Source organism: Desarmillaria tabescens (assembly GCF_030435595.1).
Source record: "Desarmillaria tabescens strain CCBAS 213 chromosome Unknown EV420scaffold_1, whole genome shotgun sequence".
Lineage (NCBI taxonomy): Eukaryota > Fungi > Basidiomycota > Agaricomycetes > Agaricales > Physalacriaceae > Desarmillaria > Desarmillaria tabescens.
The window spans coordinates 1,544,483-1,560,373 of record NW_026848300.1 but is presented as its reverse complement, the minus strand read 5'-3'; the positions used below and the strand labels follow the sequence as shown (position 1 = coordinate 1,560,373).

General features: G+C 47.4%; 5 protein-coding genes across 5 annotated transcripts; 1 reads left to right on the top strand and 4 right to left on the bottom strand.

The window, feature by feature from the left end:
• Positions 1-405: 405 nt before the first annotated feature.
• Positions 406-3,365, top strand: EV420DRAFT_41558 (iron-sulfur clusters transporter ATM1). Its single transcript, XM_060482022.1, has 10 exons — positions 406-911; positions 962-1,308; positions 1,362-1,443; positions 1,496-1,584; positions 1,636-1,723; positions 1,775-1,949; positions 2,000-2,157; positions 2,214-2,747; positions 2,795-2,915; positions 2,967-3,365. The coding sequence occupies exons 1-10, from the start codon at positions 537-539 to the stop codon at positions 3,122-3,124; spliced, it is 2,127 nt and encodes a 708-aa protein (XP_060339347.1). The 5' UTR covers positions 406-536; the 3' UTR covers positions 3,125-3,365.
• On the bottom strand, positions 3,265-4,214 carry EV420DRAFT_1472761 (uncharacterized protein; the record flags this gene model as incomplete). Its single annotated transcript, XM_060469082.1, has 4 exons — positions 3,265-3,531; positions 3,567-3,714; positions 3,743-3,875; positions 3,896-4,214. 4 exons carry the CDS (start codon positions 4,212-4,214, stop codon positions 3,265-3,267), a joined length of 867 nt encoding a protein of 288 aa, XP_060339346.1.
• A 549-nt stretch (positions 4,215-4,763) lies between these two features.
• Positions 4,764-7,656, bottom strand: EV420DRAFT_1495232 (major facilitator superfamily domain-containing protein). The gene is made up of 14 exons (XM_060470836.1): positions 7,211-7,656; positions 7,033-7,155; positions 6,918-6,982; positions 6,783-6,864; positions 6,725-6,729; positions 6,643-6,668; positions 6,445-6,591; positions 6,285-6,392; positions 5,901-6,231; positions 5,571-5,841; positions 5,452-5,519; positions 5,281-5,398; positions 4,860-5,234; positions 4,764-4,803 (listed from the first exon to the last, which is right to left on the bottom strand). Exons 1-13 carry the CDS (start codon positions 7,217-7,219, stop codon positions 5,124-5,126), a joined length of 1,464 nt encoding a protein of 487 aa, XP_060339345.1. The 5' UTR covers positions 7,220-7,656; the 3' UTR covers positions 4,764-4,803; positions 4,860-5,123.
• A 19-nt stretch (positions 7,657-7,675) lies between these two features.
• EV420DRAFT_1660240 (Hydantoinase B/oxoprolinase-domain-containing protein) lies at positions 7,676-12,792 on the bottom strand (the record flags this gene model as incomplete). The annotated part of the gene is made up of 22 exons (XM_060478904.1): positions 7,676-7,925; positions 7,981-8,304; positions 8,353-8,372; positions 8,424-8,467; positions 8,527-8,575; positions 8,633-8,695; positions 8,743-8,937; positions 8,990-9,186; positions 9,238-9,333; positions 9,387-9,565; positions 9,612-9,716; positions 9,771-9,866; positions 9,916-9,974; positions 10,029-10,087; positions 10,136-10,327; positions 10,378-11,056; positions 11,117-11,293; positions 11,343-11,443; positions 11,501-12,315; positions 12,368-12,605; positions 12,653-12,717; positions 12,762-12,792. The coding sequence occupies 22 exons, from the start codon at positions 12,790-12,792 to the stop codon at positions 7,780-7,782; spliced, it is 3,930 nt and encodes a 1,309-aa protein (XP_060339344.1). The 3' UTR covers positions 7,676-7,779.
• A 234-nt stretch (positions 12,793-13,026) lies between these two features.
• EV420DRAFT_1495216 (cytochrome P450) lies at positions 13,027-15,885 on the bottom strand. The gene is made up of 14 exons (XM_060470835.1): positions 15,361-15,885; positions 15,262-15,299; positions 15,148-15,207; positions 14,950-15,085; positions 14,802-14,899; positions 14,647-14,752; positions 14,524-14,596; positions 14,240-14,469; positions 14,122-14,188; positions 13,875-14,070; positions 13,655-13,821; positions 13,490-13,591; positions 13,391-13,438; positions 13,027-13,338 (listed from the first exon to the last, which is right to left on the bottom strand). Exons 1-14 carry the CDS (start codon positions 15,482-15,484, stop codon positions 13,155-13,157), a joined length of 1,629 nt encoding a protein of 542 aa, XP_060339343.1. The 5' UTR covers positions 15,485-15,885; the 3' UTR covers positions 13,027-13,154.
• Positions 15,886-15,891: the final 6 nt, after the last annotated feature.

Sequence of the window (15,891 nt, the reverse complement as noted above, 5' to 3'; positions counted from 1 at the left end):
CAAATGGAGTAAGGAAATAAACTCTGGTATCATGCTGGTACAGAGTCTGCGAGGCGTATTGAAGTCCGGCGGTCGTCCTTCATTTCCTCCGGCTATACGAATGGGATTAACCAGTGAGATGAAGGGATAACGTCGTGAAGATACCCCTGAAAGGAAAGGAAAATGAATAGGTTCCGTTAACCAGGTGGTGCGTGTAAGATGAAGCGCTCGGTGCCGAATGACGTACGCGGCAGACGGTAGCAAACGCTCTGCAAAGGAGGCTTGATAGAGCTCGATTGTTGCATTGTACCTAAGCACTTGGCTTAAGATAGGAAATGTTCTCCGGTGGCAGATTCAGAATTGCTTATGAAATCATGATGACTAAGAACTTTTATCTGATAAGATAACTATTGCGCAATCAAGCATCGAGTCTGACGGAGACTTTCGCGTGCATCTTCTCTCATCCTACCGTCATCTTGTTCGCGTCGAACGGCTGAACCCGGAATATCGAGATAATCTTTTGAGGCTTTGTCGGGCCACTGACCCTCCAACGCGAAATGTGGACTCACACTTCCCGTGTGACGATATTCGCTTCTAGGGTCCAGGCTCCTTCTGTTTTTTTGCCGAAAGCGAGACTTTGCCTCCGGAGGTCTTCACTAGGAAAGTCAAATTCGCTGGGCATCGCCTGTGTCTATTGTCCGACTTCCCAATGGCGGTCTCTTCAGCACCAGGCCGATGTCCAGCCTACGCCAACTCCGAAAAGCGCAACTTCCAAACCGGTACCCAGCTCCCATAGTGAAGTGACGGTAGCGGAGCAGCGCAAAAGCGATTGGAATATAGTGAAGCGGTTGATGGAGAATGTGTGGCCCAAAAATGACTGGAAAACACGGGCCACAGTCGTTCTAGGCTTTGGGCTGCTGATTTCAGGCAAGGTACGTGCATGTTACATATCTGCATGTCTTGTATCCTGGAAAGTTCCTAGCTACTTAACGTGCAAGTCCCCTTGATATTCAAGAGCGTCGTGGATTCCCTGAATGTAGACATCACGGCGCCAGCCGCAGTCTGGACAGTAGCAGGTTCCCTGATTCTTGGCTGTACGTCTCGGCCTCCTTTGTCTAGGTTGCTTCCGATATTTCCTTCAGATGGTGCCGCACGAATAGGAGCTACAGTTTTTGGAGAATCGCTAAACGCTGTTTTTGCCAATATCGGTCAGCGAGCTATTCGTAAGGTGGCCCGCGAAACATTTGGACAGCTATTGAACATGAATCTTCAATTTCACCTGTCTCGTCAAACTGGTGGTCTGACACGGGCTATTGATCGTGGTACGAAGTGAGTCCGTACATTCTTTCTTCGAAGAACATATTATAATTGATTGACTGCAGAGGGATTGCATTTATATTACAAGCAGTACTCTTTCGGATTATTCCTACAGCATTGGAAATATCTCTCGTGTGCGGTATTTTGGTGAGCATTGCTTGTGCATGCGTCGAGTCTACGGAGGCTGATGCTAGAGTAGACTTACAAGTTCAGCTGGGACTTTGCAGCGATCACATTAGCAACTTTAGCCGCATATACATGGTTTACTGTTCGAACAACCTCTTGGCGGTAAGAATTTATTACACATGTAAATATGGATGTCTCTCAATTAACACGAAGAACGCGCTTCCGGCGAGAGGCTAATAAAGCTGACAACGCTGCCGCCACGTCTGCTGTTGATTCTCTAATCAACTTTGAGGCTGTCAAGGTTTCTGATTTCCACCAACAGCACGAACATCTGCTCACTTATTCAGGACAGCATTTTAACAACGAACAATACGAAATCTCGCAGTACGATCGACATTTGAAAGACTACGAGAAATTGTCGACTAAGATCACCACTTCGTTGGCTTTCTTGAATTCTGGACAGAACGTCATCTTCTCCAGCGCTCTTACGATGACCATGTTTATGGCTGCTCAAGGAGTTATAAATGGTGAGTCCAAAAGGGCACGAATTTCAAGCTTATCCATCGTTAACGCTCAGGGACAATGACGGTGGGAGACCTGGTCATGGTAAACCAGCTCATATTCCAACTGTCTTTCCCGCTCAACTTCTTGGGGTCTATCTATCGCGAGATGCGACAAAACCTTTTGGACATGGAAATTCTTTTCAAGCTTCGCGAACAAAATCCGCCGCTTGAGGTTGGTAGTCATACTCTCCCATACTTTTACATTTCTTGATGTCTTCACATACACAGGATGTACCTGGTGCTCTGCCCCTAGACTTTCGAGGGGGTGCCATCCGCTTTGAGAATGTGAACTTTGGTTACCATCCTGATCGGCCTATATTCAGGAATTTGTCTTTCACTATCCCCCCAGGCAAGAAAGTTGCCATAGTAGGACCATCAGGTTGCGGAAAGTCGACGGTCTTCCGACTTCTTTTCCGTTTCTATGATCCCGATTCAGGTCGCATCTTCATTGATGATCAAAACATCCATGATATCCAGATGGAAAGCCTCCGACAGAGTATTGGTGTCGTCCCTCAAGATACGCCTTTGTTCCACGCGGACATCATGCACAATGTAAGATACGGACGATTGAGCGCAACTGATGACGAGGTGATAGAAGCTACAAAAAGAGCCAGTGTTTATGACACGATTATGCGACTGCCGGATGCTTTGAAGACCAAAGTCGGGGAACGCGGGCTGATGATCAGTGGTGGAGAGAAGCAGCGGCTGGCTGTTGCTCGCGTTTTGCTGAAAGATCCGCCGATTCTCTTCTTCGATGAAGCAGTACGCTGGTTTATACCTGCTTTACGGCGTTACTGATACCTCTCTAGACTTCTGCTTTGGATGCTCATACAGAACATGAATTAATGAAAAGCATCAACGATACGCTGCTGACGAAGACACGAACTAGTATTTTCATTGCACATCGGCTGCGCACCGTTGTTGAAGCGGGTACGTCTTTTCTTGCTACCTTTTCTATGCGGTGGACTGATCGTAGTATAGACTTGATCATTGTTCTCAAGAACGGAGAAGTTGCTGAACAAGGCACCCACGAGGAGCTTCTACGCAAACGTGGGTTATACTACAGCATGTGGATGCAGCAAGCGGCAGCTTTAGACTTGAAAAAGGACGAAGAGTCGTCGTCCTCGTCCTCGACTTGAAAGTCTTGTATGACTATCACTACTGTAAGCGTTGATTAGACTTACACATCGCTATAATCACTTGCGCATCAGATACCGCTCACTAAATTATCTTACGTTACTAGTGTACAACGAATGGATACAGATAAAGGAATTCAAACTCAGTACATTGGTGGTGGGGCCCGTCTCAAGGGAGAATTCAAAGGCAATTTGTCATATTGGCAACCTTCTAGCAGATAGCCGCGCTTATCGAGGCCTTCAGACCAGCTGATTTTGGCTGGTGGATGAGGCTGCTGATCCAAATAGCTCTGCAGACTAGCAGCTGACACCACAATATCCGACAGCCGCGTCAGCTCATCCTTCAGAGCCAGAATGGCTGTGTCGTTAGGTTGTAGTTCCAGGGCCAAATTGACATCTGAGTAGGGTTGCTGGGCATTGACTCGGACCGGTTGTTAACGCCTACCTTCAAGCCCTTCTCTGAAATTTCCCAGATGACAACGTGCCTTTGCTCTGCGTAGTGTGCTTTTGCACGCCCGACAGGGGTTGTTAAATACCCGATAGTGGTGTGCTGTTCCGCGATAGAAAATCTGTTGGAAGTTGACCTGAACTTGCTACCCGAAATTGTAGTATAAATTCAACCTGTTCTCTTTTAATGCACAGGCGGCCAGATTGTTCATTGCGTCCGGACACGGGAATATTCGCACTGATATCATGTACAGCCCAAAGGCTTTCTCTGATTCGCCATTCCTAAGTGCTTCATTCCCCTGTCTATCTATGAGAATCGTTTCTTACGAAAGGGAAGCTGAACTCGCCTTCTCTTTCGCGTTAATGTGGCAGTCAGCCACATATCGAATTCATCGAGGTTCTCATCTTCCATAATCCACTGTCTTTTCTCCCAGGCAATTCTTTCGTAGGTATTGTATGGGATATCGTTGACGGAACCACATGAATTCTCGCAGAATACTGCGAGCTTTTCGAAAAAAATCTTCCACTCTGGCGTGAGCTCTTGAGGAATGCGCAGAAAGCTCCGGGGGGCAGGGGGATTGTCCATCATGTCACTCTTGAAGAAGTCCAGGAACGCCGCCATATTTGTGGGGTCAGGCACAGACATTGCTACGGTTGTAGGGGAGAAAACACAACGGAGAGATGAGTGTTCCAGAAAAGTATTCTAAGTTAGTATTCGCGAAGCTCTAGAGATAGGGCGTGCCGAAGCAAATTGCTATGACTAGCCTTGGGGTAACGCTCGAAATTCAAGCCCTGACAGTTAACATACAGCGACCTGGTTAGCTTGGATATTTGAATCTTCGAATGCTGGAGGAATCACTGGATTAAAAAACAATCTATCTCAAATGATAAGTAGTTGGTTATGAATTTACAGTTTCTATTCCACGAATGTCATCCATACAAGCTCCGAAAAGGTTTGTTGCATGCTGCTCAGACATGCTACATCCACTTGAACGATTTAAAAGAGCAAGAGACCCTCGGAGAAAATACTGTGAGCGTATTCCTCATTTTTTGGCTAGCCGAGAGCGATAGACAGGATGAGAAACACCCTCGGATAAGGTTCGGCATGTATTCGGAGTTCCAATTTCTGTAACCGAAACCCCGCCCCGAGTCCCAGACTGAAGGCTTACTCGGTGTTCCTTATTGGGACCGCATACCGGTTTTCCAAACTCTGAACTTGATACCCAATTGATTCGCTGTCTGTGCTCTGTCCAAGCCCAACGGGATGAACAATTAATGCATTTTTCTAAGCAGTTTTTGAATGACGGACCGAAATTAGCATAAACCTGCTACGCGACTTTGTTCCGTTCGAAATCGTCCATGCTACAAAGTCTTCCTTTTTTCAGAACTGGTACAGACCTAGCGATAATTGTGTGCATAGCTCTATAGGACGAAGTGACCAGATGATTGAAAATAAAACTCTATAGCTTCACATTACGCCACAGACAATATGTCTAGTAAAATTCCTATATATCGTGTAAAATGAGAATACCACGCCGTCATATTAATATCATTACTATAAAACAAAGGTGAAATGCGGATTCTTATCGCCAAGATGGGGTTCGTTTGGCACGCCCGCAGCCACCGCCTCAGCCTTCTTCTTGTTAGCTTCCCGAAGATAGAACATCTATCGCAACAGTAAGCTGTTGTCATCACAAAGGCAAAGAACATACCACAAATGTCGTTACCATCATGCTGAACGCCGTAAGCGCAATGGAAATGTAATATGAACGATGGTAATAAGGTTGCAGACGGGTGTCGAATATTTGACCTATGCAAGCACCGGCCGAACTGTTTTAAGTCAGCAGGTGAAGATACCACATACTCAAGCTGTAGACACTCACTTGCCGACAAACTGCATAAGGCCAACACCGGCTGCTCGCTTATAATGAGGACCAAAATTATTTTGCGTCTAGTAGGAAAGAAATCAGAAAATGTTAGGTTGAGCGACGCCGAAACCAACCCATCCAACGTTGAGTGCAGTTGGTGTATAAAGACCCAATGCAACAACGTAGACGCCGAAGTAACGTGCTCCAACAGGCTTCGCTGTCGCCAGAATGATATAGCCAATGATCTGGATGAAGAAGTTTCCAATGATAAATGGTCCACGAAGGAGGAGGCGGTCAGAGAATTGGGCTTGGATCATGAATGATAGCGCAGCAACAACATAGACGGGGACAGTGAGAAGCTGCGCATGGTAAGAAGAGTATCCCATGCCGTTGATAAGGACTGGCCTGAAGATGGGCGTTAGCTGAAGAGGTATGAGTAGATTATCCAGGGAACAAACACTTACATGAATGTAGAAATGGCATAAAGTGTGACATCAGCACCGAATTGGATTACACCGCTAGCCCAAGTCCTCCAATCTTTGAAAGCAAGAAGAACCACTTGTATATCAAACTTCTCGTCTGGGTCGTAATGCGTCATGTTCGTTTCGTACCGAACAGCACACATGTCCTTCTCGCCCTTGTTCAAAAACCATGCCTGGTCAATACGATTTGGGATCCAAAAGAAGGCAACGGGAGCAAGAGCGACAGTGAAGAGGCCTTCAACAATGTATAGCCATTGCCACCCAGCCAAGGAATCTGTGGATATGTGCGTTAAACCGTACGCTAGAAGTCCACCTGCACATTTGAAGCATTTAGGTTCGAAAATCAGAGGATTTTGGTTCACTGACCGAAACCTCCTGAGAGTGCGGAACACAGGAAAATGTAGGAAAGTCGTCTTCCTAACTCTTCACGACGGTAGGTCATCGTAAGGTAAGTCGCGATACAAGGGAAAACACCTATTTTCAAGAGCGTAAGTGGAGAAACATAGACCAAGAATAACTTGCGCACCGGCCTCAGACCAACCAAGGAGCACCCGAATGGCTACCAGCGGACCATATGCGCCGGAAAATGGTGTAGCAATAGTAAGCGCCCCGAAAATTAGAGTAGAGACCGAAAGAACGATCTTAGGAGTGAGAAGCTTGAGCAAAATAGCATCTGCGCGAATGAATGGGCATTAAATGTCGCTTCAACAGACAGACGACGCACAAACGGGTTCAAAGATGACATAAGTTCTGTTAATTTAATAGCATCAGATGGAAGATGTTGAACTAGAACGTTAGGCACGAACGCGTACTAGGGGGAAAAATTCAATACAAAAGTTTAAATTTAGAAGGAATCAAACGTACAACCACTGAAACGGCCGCTCCGTACTGGTTACCGACAAGGTGTAGGTCTGTCGCCATCCCCGCAACTTTGGCATTACCGATGCTAGGAGCACGATTTAATCTGTGCAAGAGGATAGGAAGTGAACAAATACCAACTTTCCACGGTCAAGGAAACACGCAAAATACAAGACACCGAACATGGGTATCAAGAATGAGTCGATCTACTGAGGGTTAAATTACAAAAACCCCGCTGAAGAACATATTCTCTCACCTTCCTCAGCAGTCTAGTTTCCTCTTGTGGGTTGAGGGGGGACGTCTCTGCACCCCCATGTTCAACTGAAGCAACAGCTACGTGGGCTGCCTTTTCAGAAAGCTTCTCGTCGCTGGAAGATTTCTGCACGGCAAAAAATGAGTTTAATCCATTCAAACGAAGGAAAGGGGAGACCCACGATGCTCATCTTCGCGTTACGGGCACAGAGGTGACCGTTGTATCTAAAGCGACGGGTGTATTATAGGAACAGTATGGGTGAATGATAAGCGCTGCTCTGTTTGGAAGACCGCCGCGCCATCACCCTATATTCCTGACATCCACCGAGCCAACAGATAAAGGTCATAGCTGTAGAAAGCAGTTATCCGTTCCGCCGCGAGAATTCCGAGCAACCAGCCTCCCAAGGTCGATATATTTCGTTATCTCGGAATTGATGCGTATCGCAGCTGAGAACAATACCATTCTCCTTCGGGGAATATATTTCAAAGTCCACTGCCGCGCCCGACTCATCCTTCACCCAGCTTCAATTGGCACAACTCTGGGCCCATAGGCTCCCACATGCCCTTTTTTCTGACGAAGAGAGATGCAGCGTAATGAGTTTACTTTCAATGGAATGAACGGATCTTATCTAACATAGTATTTTGATCTCCGATGCCAACGAGCGCGCCGTAGAGGCCGATATTACAGCAGAGAAAGACGTGCTTTATGTTATATCACGGGTATTTATTACATATGATTCTATTGAGAACTTCAATTGGTGTCTGTCGTCTCCCTCATTTGTGAAAGACTCCCGTTTGCTCTTGTCGGAGGTGCAACACGGTTGAAAGCTCCATACAGCTGACTTGCCTCCTCGTCCTCGGATCCAGGAACACCATATCCACCTCCACCGGCAGTTTCTTTACGATATAGATAAGTAAAAATCAGAAGTAAAACACAGCAGAATCCTCTTACCGATACGAATCCTATCCCCAGGCTTCATTGGACACTCATTCTTTCCTCCAAGGGCAATGGTTGTGACTGACCCATCAGCTTCCCTCCTTAACCAGAAGTTTTGCCCAGTCTGCCCGGGTGATCCGCCACGCATTCCGTAAGGCGCGATGGACCGCCGCTCAGATAGAATGGCGACGTCTAGTTCACGGGTGAATTCAATCTCGCGCACGCATCCATCACCGCCCGAGTGTCGACCGAAACCTCCTGACCCTGTACGAATACTGAATTCGCGTACAATGACGGGGTATTTACGTTCAATGTTTTCCGGATCACCAATACAAGTGTCTAGGATTATATTAGATATTGACCGCCTTTTAAACAAGGGATACTCACTCGTCATATGAACATGAACACTGCATATCAATCAATGAGAGTCAGGACCCCATGCTTAGCCAAAAAAACACATACCCGCTTTGTCCCTCCTAAGTTGAACCCGCCCCGGAACCCCCTGCAATAGTCTAAGATAAAAACCGTCAGTCAGAGATTTTTTTCCGTGAGGATATGTACCTCATAATAGCCAAAGCCTTTCGTCTCGGTCCCGTATCCGAACGTAAGACTAAGTAATTCGTCTCAGTCAGTGAAACACTCTTGAAAACTGCTGAGTTTCTCTCACTTGTTACAGGAACCTTGGGAAGCGCCACAAGCTTCGAAAGCTTTCAACACTACATCGGTTATACTACAGGACTTAGTAAAGACTTATAGCCAGTGGATGATATGACATACCGCTGTGACGTCTCAACGTTACCCGCCACCGTTGCAGCGCCTGGTCCGGGAGAAAGGATTGAATGGGGTGGGACAATTACTTTGATTGGGGCCAAGCATCCATGATTTAGTGGGATAGCGGTAGGAATCAGGGAGCGAAGCACATAGATGATGGCGCTGTATACGATAGCCGTTGGTGCATTCAGATTCGAATATCTGAAAAATATATAAGATAGAGTCAACAGATGCCAAGGAGCTAGAGACGCACGACTGCGGGCTTGTTCCCGTAAAATCAAACACGGCTTCACCCAATTGGGCATCGATGTCAATCTTAAGCTGCAATTGCTCTCCGCTATCCATGTAATCGATAGCTTGCAACGACTTCCCGCCAAATTTGGTGTCCACGAAACGCAACAGGTCACGCACAGCAGACTCTGCAGTCTTTTGGATTGCAAACATGTAGAACTACGGAAGCGATATGAGTTAGTGCTCGAGGTTTTAATTGAATGGGCATACCTGCACAACTTGCAATGAAAACTCGTCGACCAGAGCCCGGATTAACGTAGCGCCACGGTGATTGGCCGAGATCTGGGCCTTCATGTCTGAGATGTTCTACAGGAAAGCACGTCAGAACTGTGGAAAACACTAGGCTACGCAAAGCGTACATCTTTCAACGTTCGCGTTCCAGAGCAGCCAGGGAACTTGGAAGGCTGGTTGTACATAATATCAACAACGCCCTCCTCGTCGAACACTCCCTGTTTCACTAGCTTAAAACTCAAGATCTGCGCTCCTTCTTGCCAGATCGTCTTGGAGAAGGGAGGCATTGAGCCGGCACGGATGCCGCCTAAGCTTCATTAATGACAGGAAGAAATGAGACGAAGCAAGCATACCAATATCGGCATGATGTGCACGCGAGGCTGTCCAGAAGATGATTTCCCCGTTGTGGAACGCAGGGGTCATTACGGTAATATCAGGTAGATGGGAACCTCCTGCATCTTTATGATGCAATTCCAGTTAGTGACAATTGGCAAGGTAGCATTTCGGTATACCTGGATGGTTTGAGACTAGAACGTCGCCGTCTTGGAGCTGTCCTTTGTGCAACTCGGCTTGGAAGCGAACGGCCGCACTCATGGCACCGAGATGACCTGAACACCACCTTATTAGAAGGTACGTGGAGAAGCGAGAGGCACGCACAAGGTATATGAGGCGCGTTTGCTACGAGTAAGCCGTCAGGTGAAAAGAGAGCACAAGAACTGTCGACATGAATAAGTAATTCTGGTGGAAATTAGGAACAGGAGAGGGCCTACAAATCTAAACGCTCCTTGATGTTAGTCGAGATGGAAGTCTGCTTAAGAATCGTCCCCATCTGTACCCGTAATTAATGAGGACTGTTACGACAGAAGTAAATCATTACCTGTTCTGCAATACCCATAAATCTATGCCCGAACACGGATAACTGGATAGGATCGATTTGGTTGATATCTAAAACCAGCTTGGGCGCAGGCAGTCCTGCACGGTCAATGATGATGTGCTTCGAAGTAGCTGTCGCCAAGTATCCAGGTTCAATAACAATTGTCTGAGTCGCATCGAAGATGATTGCTGGAGCCTATGAATTGTTTGTTCAGATCTACCAATGAGAGCATTTAGAAGTCTCACTGGAATTTGGTCGCCGGGAGATAGTTCCTCCAGCGGCACAACGGCAGTGTCTGCCCATCCCAGCCCATCGAAATACACCTTCTTTCTCTGGCATCTCTCGAGCAGTCCCTTCGCCTCCATTAGTGTAGACTTCGCTAACTCGGCATATGGACTCTCCTGTTCGGTTCCATCGCTCTTAGCGACAGCCCTCACACGCACATCGTCAACATGCACGCTTCGATTTTGTAGTGTGAATCCAAAGAGTTGTTCGTGCTGCCGGACGAAGCTACCGACAAAATCCCCGTCTGCCGGCTCGCGTACCATCAGGGACGTGCTTGTTCCTTGGAAGCGGCAGTTGTACATGAGCTCAGTAGATATTTGTGCAGACGGAAAGCCTTGAGTAATAAGGGATGACCGAGCACGGTTGATGAGCGTATCTGCTCGTACGCGGAGCGAGGCATACACAGCGGAGTTGTCTGTGTCAGTGCGCGAGTCGAGAACATCAGAGGCGGGTTCTTGTTCTTCGACAACCACATCTGCCAATGCCATACCATAGGCAGAGAGAATAGAGGAAAAGCGAGCGACGAGGATACGAGTGATGCCGAGGATGGAAGCAATGGCAGTGCCATGTTGTCCTCCTGCACCACCGAATATGACGAGGTTATGACTAGCACTTTCGAAGCCTCGGGCTTCAGTCAGCCTAGATAGAATTAGGAATGATTAGTGATAAAAGATAAACTATACAGATAAAAAAACATACGTTCGAATAGGTCTACTCATGGCTTCGTTTGCCACACGGAGGAAACCAGAAGCAACTTCTTCGGGAGTCATTTTGATTCCTTTCTCAGTGCTTATCCTGGCAGTCAATTCCTCAAAATGTCGACGAGTAATATCCATGTCTAAGGCTTCATCTTCATTGGGTCCAAATATCTTGGGGCTGGAGAAAATTAGTCTCCTGACGGTAGGGCATAATTGTGACAGCATACAAATGTTCGGGGAGAAGCCTGCCTAGAAGCAGATTAGCGTCGGTGACGGCTAATGGACCACCTTTGCGGTAACATGCGGGGCCAGGATGGGCCCCAGCACTCTGAAAGCGAATCAATCATCAGTTCGATACTGCAGACACTCGGCGGATGGTACCAACCTCCGGGCCAACGACAAACATTCCATTCTCCCAAAACAAGCGAGAACCACCGCCTGCGGCGACAGTGTTGATGTCGAGTTGCGGAGCTTGGATGATAACCTCTGCCGTAGCTGTTTCAAAGACGTGCTCGAGATGACCATTATATCGCGAAACATCGGTGGAGGTGCCGCCCATGTCCACTGATACCAGCGGGGTACCATCATTTGCATCGTAGCATGTCTTGGAATACCCGATGACACCTCCAGCAGGGCCAGAAAGTACAGCACGAAGGCCTGAGAAGTTTCTCCAGCTACAAAGACCGCCGTCACTCTGCATGAACAAGAGTTTGTTTCCAAGCGTATCAAGCCCGCCCTCAAAACCCTCGGCGAATGTCTCAATGTATGCCCGAGTTACAGGAGAGAGATACGCGTCTGCAATAGCCGAGTTGGCTCGCGACACGATCTTGATCATTGGCTGGAGTTCAGAGGACACGGAAACGGCAAAGCCCATCTTCCTTGCGATACCGGAGACGAGATTCTCATGTTCGGGATAGACATAGGAATGAAGGAGGGCAACAGCGATGGACCGGAAGCCCTCATCCCAGAGTGACTGTAGTTGGGTCTTGATAATGTCCGGGTCAGGCTTCTTGAGAACACGGATAAAGTCGCCTGTAAGTCCTCGTACGATGGACGTATCGGAGCTGCCTTCGAAAAGGGCCGGAGATGACTCTGGGTCCTCGGTAGAGGTGGCAATAGTAATGCGCTCGGCAATTTCAATGACCTTGTCATAGAGCGACGAAAGCTTCTTGGCTGACAGGTCAAAGATATTGGGTCGGGCTGTAGCGGACTTAGAGGACAGAATTCAACACACCTAACTGAAAATACTCACCTTGCTGTCCAATACGCAGGACGTCCTTGTGCCCCTCAGTTGTCAGAAGTGCACATCGAGCACCTTTCCGCTCTAGCAAGGCATTGGTCGCGACAGTCGTACCCATACGAATGCTCTCAACCCGGTCCAGCTTCAATTTCGAGCCCTTGGGTATGCTTTGACCGGACGTTAGCTCTAGAACCAGTCGGATACCTTCCGCTGGCGCATCGGGGTAGTTGTGAGGATCCACAGAGAGGAGCTGGTGACCAGTAAGTGGGAGAATAGACCGCGACGACGACAACGAACCTTTAGCACGATATCAGGTCTCCCCGTTTGCGCACAGTACACGTCTGTGAACGTTCCTCCACGGTCTGATAACGGTAAGACAGCGTCATCTCTGCAGTAATCAACGTACCGATAGCAATTCTTACAAGTTCCGACGACATGGTTAGCTCAAGACAGTATACGTCCGAAGGTTAATTTGGTTCCGTGACAGAGCTATATGAGAGACGGATATCCATTCCTGGCAGATTCCGAAATCCATTCAGATAGGTGATAAAGGTGAACCAACTCGCAATTCGATACCGGCGGCAAGTCCGGCTCGGGCGGAATATGCCAGGAATTCTTTCCTTGACAATTCCTATCCCTTTGCTGGCACTTAATCGAGGGGTCATAGATATGGCATCAGCTGAGAAAATTACCAATAATTCATTGCATCTATCACGACATGCTGCCTCGGCGAACACTAGGCTACTGAACACCCCGAAGCGATGCTCACTAAAATCCGAACATCCATCCTGTATACCAGCTATATATCATCACGAGAAGTAATTCGAATGTTAAGATGCATTTGGGTCCCCTTTTCCCGCTGACCTTCGAGCGTAGGAGTCATCACAAAGCAGGCTTCCCGTCGAATGCTGCCACCTTTGTCCGTCAAGGAAAACTCGAAGTTATTCAAAAGCTCAACGACAAATGCCGATAGCTCGAGTACCCTATCAGTCTTCAGATCATACACAATACCGACACGAACAAAAATTCACATACGCGAATCTCCAGCCGATACACGCTCGTCCACCGCCTGAGAAAGTAAATCTAGAGAGTGATTAGATGTTGCCGGAATACGTGACGGGTGGAGAAGCCTACAGATTGGCGTACATGCCAAGGGATATAGTTGATTTGACATTATCACACAACCAGCGATCAGGATTGAAGACATTTGAGTCCTCTCCGAATATGTCCGTATTCCTAGGAGGTCACGAATATACGTGAGTACGATAGTTCACATGGAGCTGAGCAGGGATCAAGTACCTGTTATATGCAGCAATTGAAGCAATGATCTGGAGACCTTTTGGAATTGGCACTTCATGCATGACTTTCCCATCTTTGCTGGTTATCGGCTTCAGCAGCGGCAATACGTCATTCTTTTCAGCTACTCTGAAAACGTTGTACGACACTGGATGGAACCGAAGGCTCTCCTGAATAAGACAGGATGAGCTTTGACCTACCCCAAAGCGACACAGATACTTACCTTCACGACAGCAGTTAAATACGGCATATTATCGAAATCTGTGGCCGTGAATGATCCGCCACGAGAAAGAACCAGAGATTCCATGGCCCGAATCTCTTCTCGAAGTTTAGACTGTATTTCTGGGTGCTTTGCAAGTTCCAACAATGCCCACGACAAAGAATTTGACGTTGTTTCGTGGCCTGCCATGATGATTGTGCTGCAAGGGGTTGAGCTGGGAGTTACACACTATAAACCTTTAATAACTCACATCATCTGCGCGAGCAATTCTCGCTCCGAAAGCTTTGTGTCTGGGTTCTGGGATGCGTTGGCCTTAACTAATTCAAGTTACTACGGCGCTTTCGACGGTGCAAACAGACTCGACGCACCTAACAGACTCATGATGTCTTTGTTAGATTTACCGTCAATCAGGGCGTCATACTTCTCTTTGACTAACTGCTTCGAAACTGCGCCGGTTAATCGATTTAATTTATGAGCGTGAGCCAAACGTGATATTGGCAAAGACTTGGTAATGAATCTCGAAAGCCAAAAAGGAAGCAAATCCATGATGCTCAATGAGATAACGGCTTTGTTTGTTGGAAGGCCGAACGTATCGAAGCTGAAAAATCAGGATTAGACTTGGCATTGACTCTCGCAATCTATCATGGCGTACACGATATTCGATACAATCTTGGTCAGGGTGTTGTCAGAGTCGTCAAGAGCTCCGAAGTCATAGTCGAAAGCAGCTGAGCACCAAATATCAGCATCACAAGATTGACATTTAGAAATTGGAAACCTTGTCCTATAATGTCTAGCGTTGCACGAGAGGTCCATGAAGGGACATCCACAGTACCCGACAGACCATCGTTTCCCGAAATGATGTCTCTCCATTTGGCAGCCATCTGAAGGACGCATTAGACCGTTGCAGCAACAGATTGAATTGGCAGTCACCTTCCCAGCGTGAGCGAAAAATATTGGTACGAAAGCCTTGATTTCTGGAGTCCCGAAACCAGGCATCATAACCCTCCTCTGCCGCCTGTGAACGTCACCTACTCGATTAAGTCATGGCTCGTGCAGAGTACAAAAGACCGTCGCATACCGTCGACGCTCACGAGTCCGGGACCGAATATCGTTTGAGATACAGCAAGACGCCCAGACGTCTTGGTAAAGCCATATCCAGGGGACTGATAGATGTGCTGCAACGCTTTAGGGTCCGAAATGAGCAGCCGATCTTCCTACATATCGTGTTGCGTCACATTTGCTTTACAGTTAAGAGCGTCGAGAGCAAGAGGCGTACACCGAAGGGTGCCTTGATCCGGACGACATCGCCAAACTCTTCCTGCCACTTGAAGTCAATCTAACACATATGGCATAAGTATCTCAGTAAAGAGAGAGCGAATGGATAACAGACATCGCCAGCTTGCCCTTCCAACATTTCCGGGAAGTTGCCTGGGTATGACAGTGTCTCAACGGCACCCATAGGCGATATTCGGATAAATATTGCACCTACCGTACAAGATCGAATTTGGCGGAGGCCCAGGAATGTTGGCGATTGAAATCCGGGTCCATCTCTTGTATAACAGATGTACAGCGACCGAGAAGATAAAGACCCAAAGTGCAGTAAGCAGGATCATAGTGAAGGTAGGTTGCGAATGAATCGAGCCAAAATTTGTACGTTACTATGGCCGGCGACCAGAAAAAGGCGTGATTATGGTCAGGGTTGATGAGAGGATGGCAGCCGATAATATTAATAATATAAATTTATAGCCCCTGCCTTGAACGTAGAAGAGTAGCGTGTCTGTGATGAGCCTTTTCAAGTTTGGAGGCCAAGCCAGCGCCGAGAATTGGATGAACCCGTCCAGAAAAATAAGTTGAGTCGATATTCCAGCATGATAACGGCCAAAAATCGGAGGTTCTAGATACTATATGCAGCTAGTTCAGCGGTTACGAGTTCAGAATTACTTAGGAAAACAAAGAATTCGACAAGTTACAGACCGAAGTCTTCGGAAGCTAGCTGTCAATCGGCAACCTGAAGTTCAGG

Coding starts and splice junctions, on each gene's coding strand:
- EV420DRAFT_1495216 (XM_060470835.1), bottom strand. CDS start 15,484: ATGATCCTGCTTACTGCACTTTGGGTCTTTATCTTCTCGGTCGCTGTA. Junction 14,470..14,523: donor AAGATTGTATCGAATATCGT/GTACGCCATGAT, acceptor CTGATTTTTCAG/CTTCGATACGTTCGGCCTTC. Junction 14,189..14,239: donor AGACATCATGAGTCTGTTAG/GTGCGTCGAGTC, acceptor AACTTGAATTAG/TTAAGGCCAACGCATCCCAG.
- EV420DRAFT_1495232 (XM_060470836.1), bottom strand. Junction 6,592..6,642: donor TGTCATCTTTGAACCCGTTT/GTGCGTCGTCTG, acceptor TCATTCGCGCAG/ATGCTATTTTGCTCAAGCTT. Junction 5,235..5,280: donor TGATGGTAACGACATTTGTG/GTATGTTCTTTG, acceptor CTGTTGCGATAG/ATGTTCTATCTTCGGGAAGC.
- EV420DRAFT_41558 (XM_060482022.1), top strand. CDS start 537: ATGTGGACTCACACTTCCCGTGTGACGATATTCGCTTCTAGGGTCCAG. Junction 1,950..1,999: donor TGCTCAAGGAGTTATAAATG/GTGAGTCCAAAA, acceptor GTTAACGCTCAG/GGACAATGACGGTGGGAGAC. Junction 2,916..2,966: donor GCGCACCGTTGTTGAAGCGG/GTACGTCTTTTC, acceptor ATCGTAGTATAG/ACTTGATCATTGTTCTCAAG.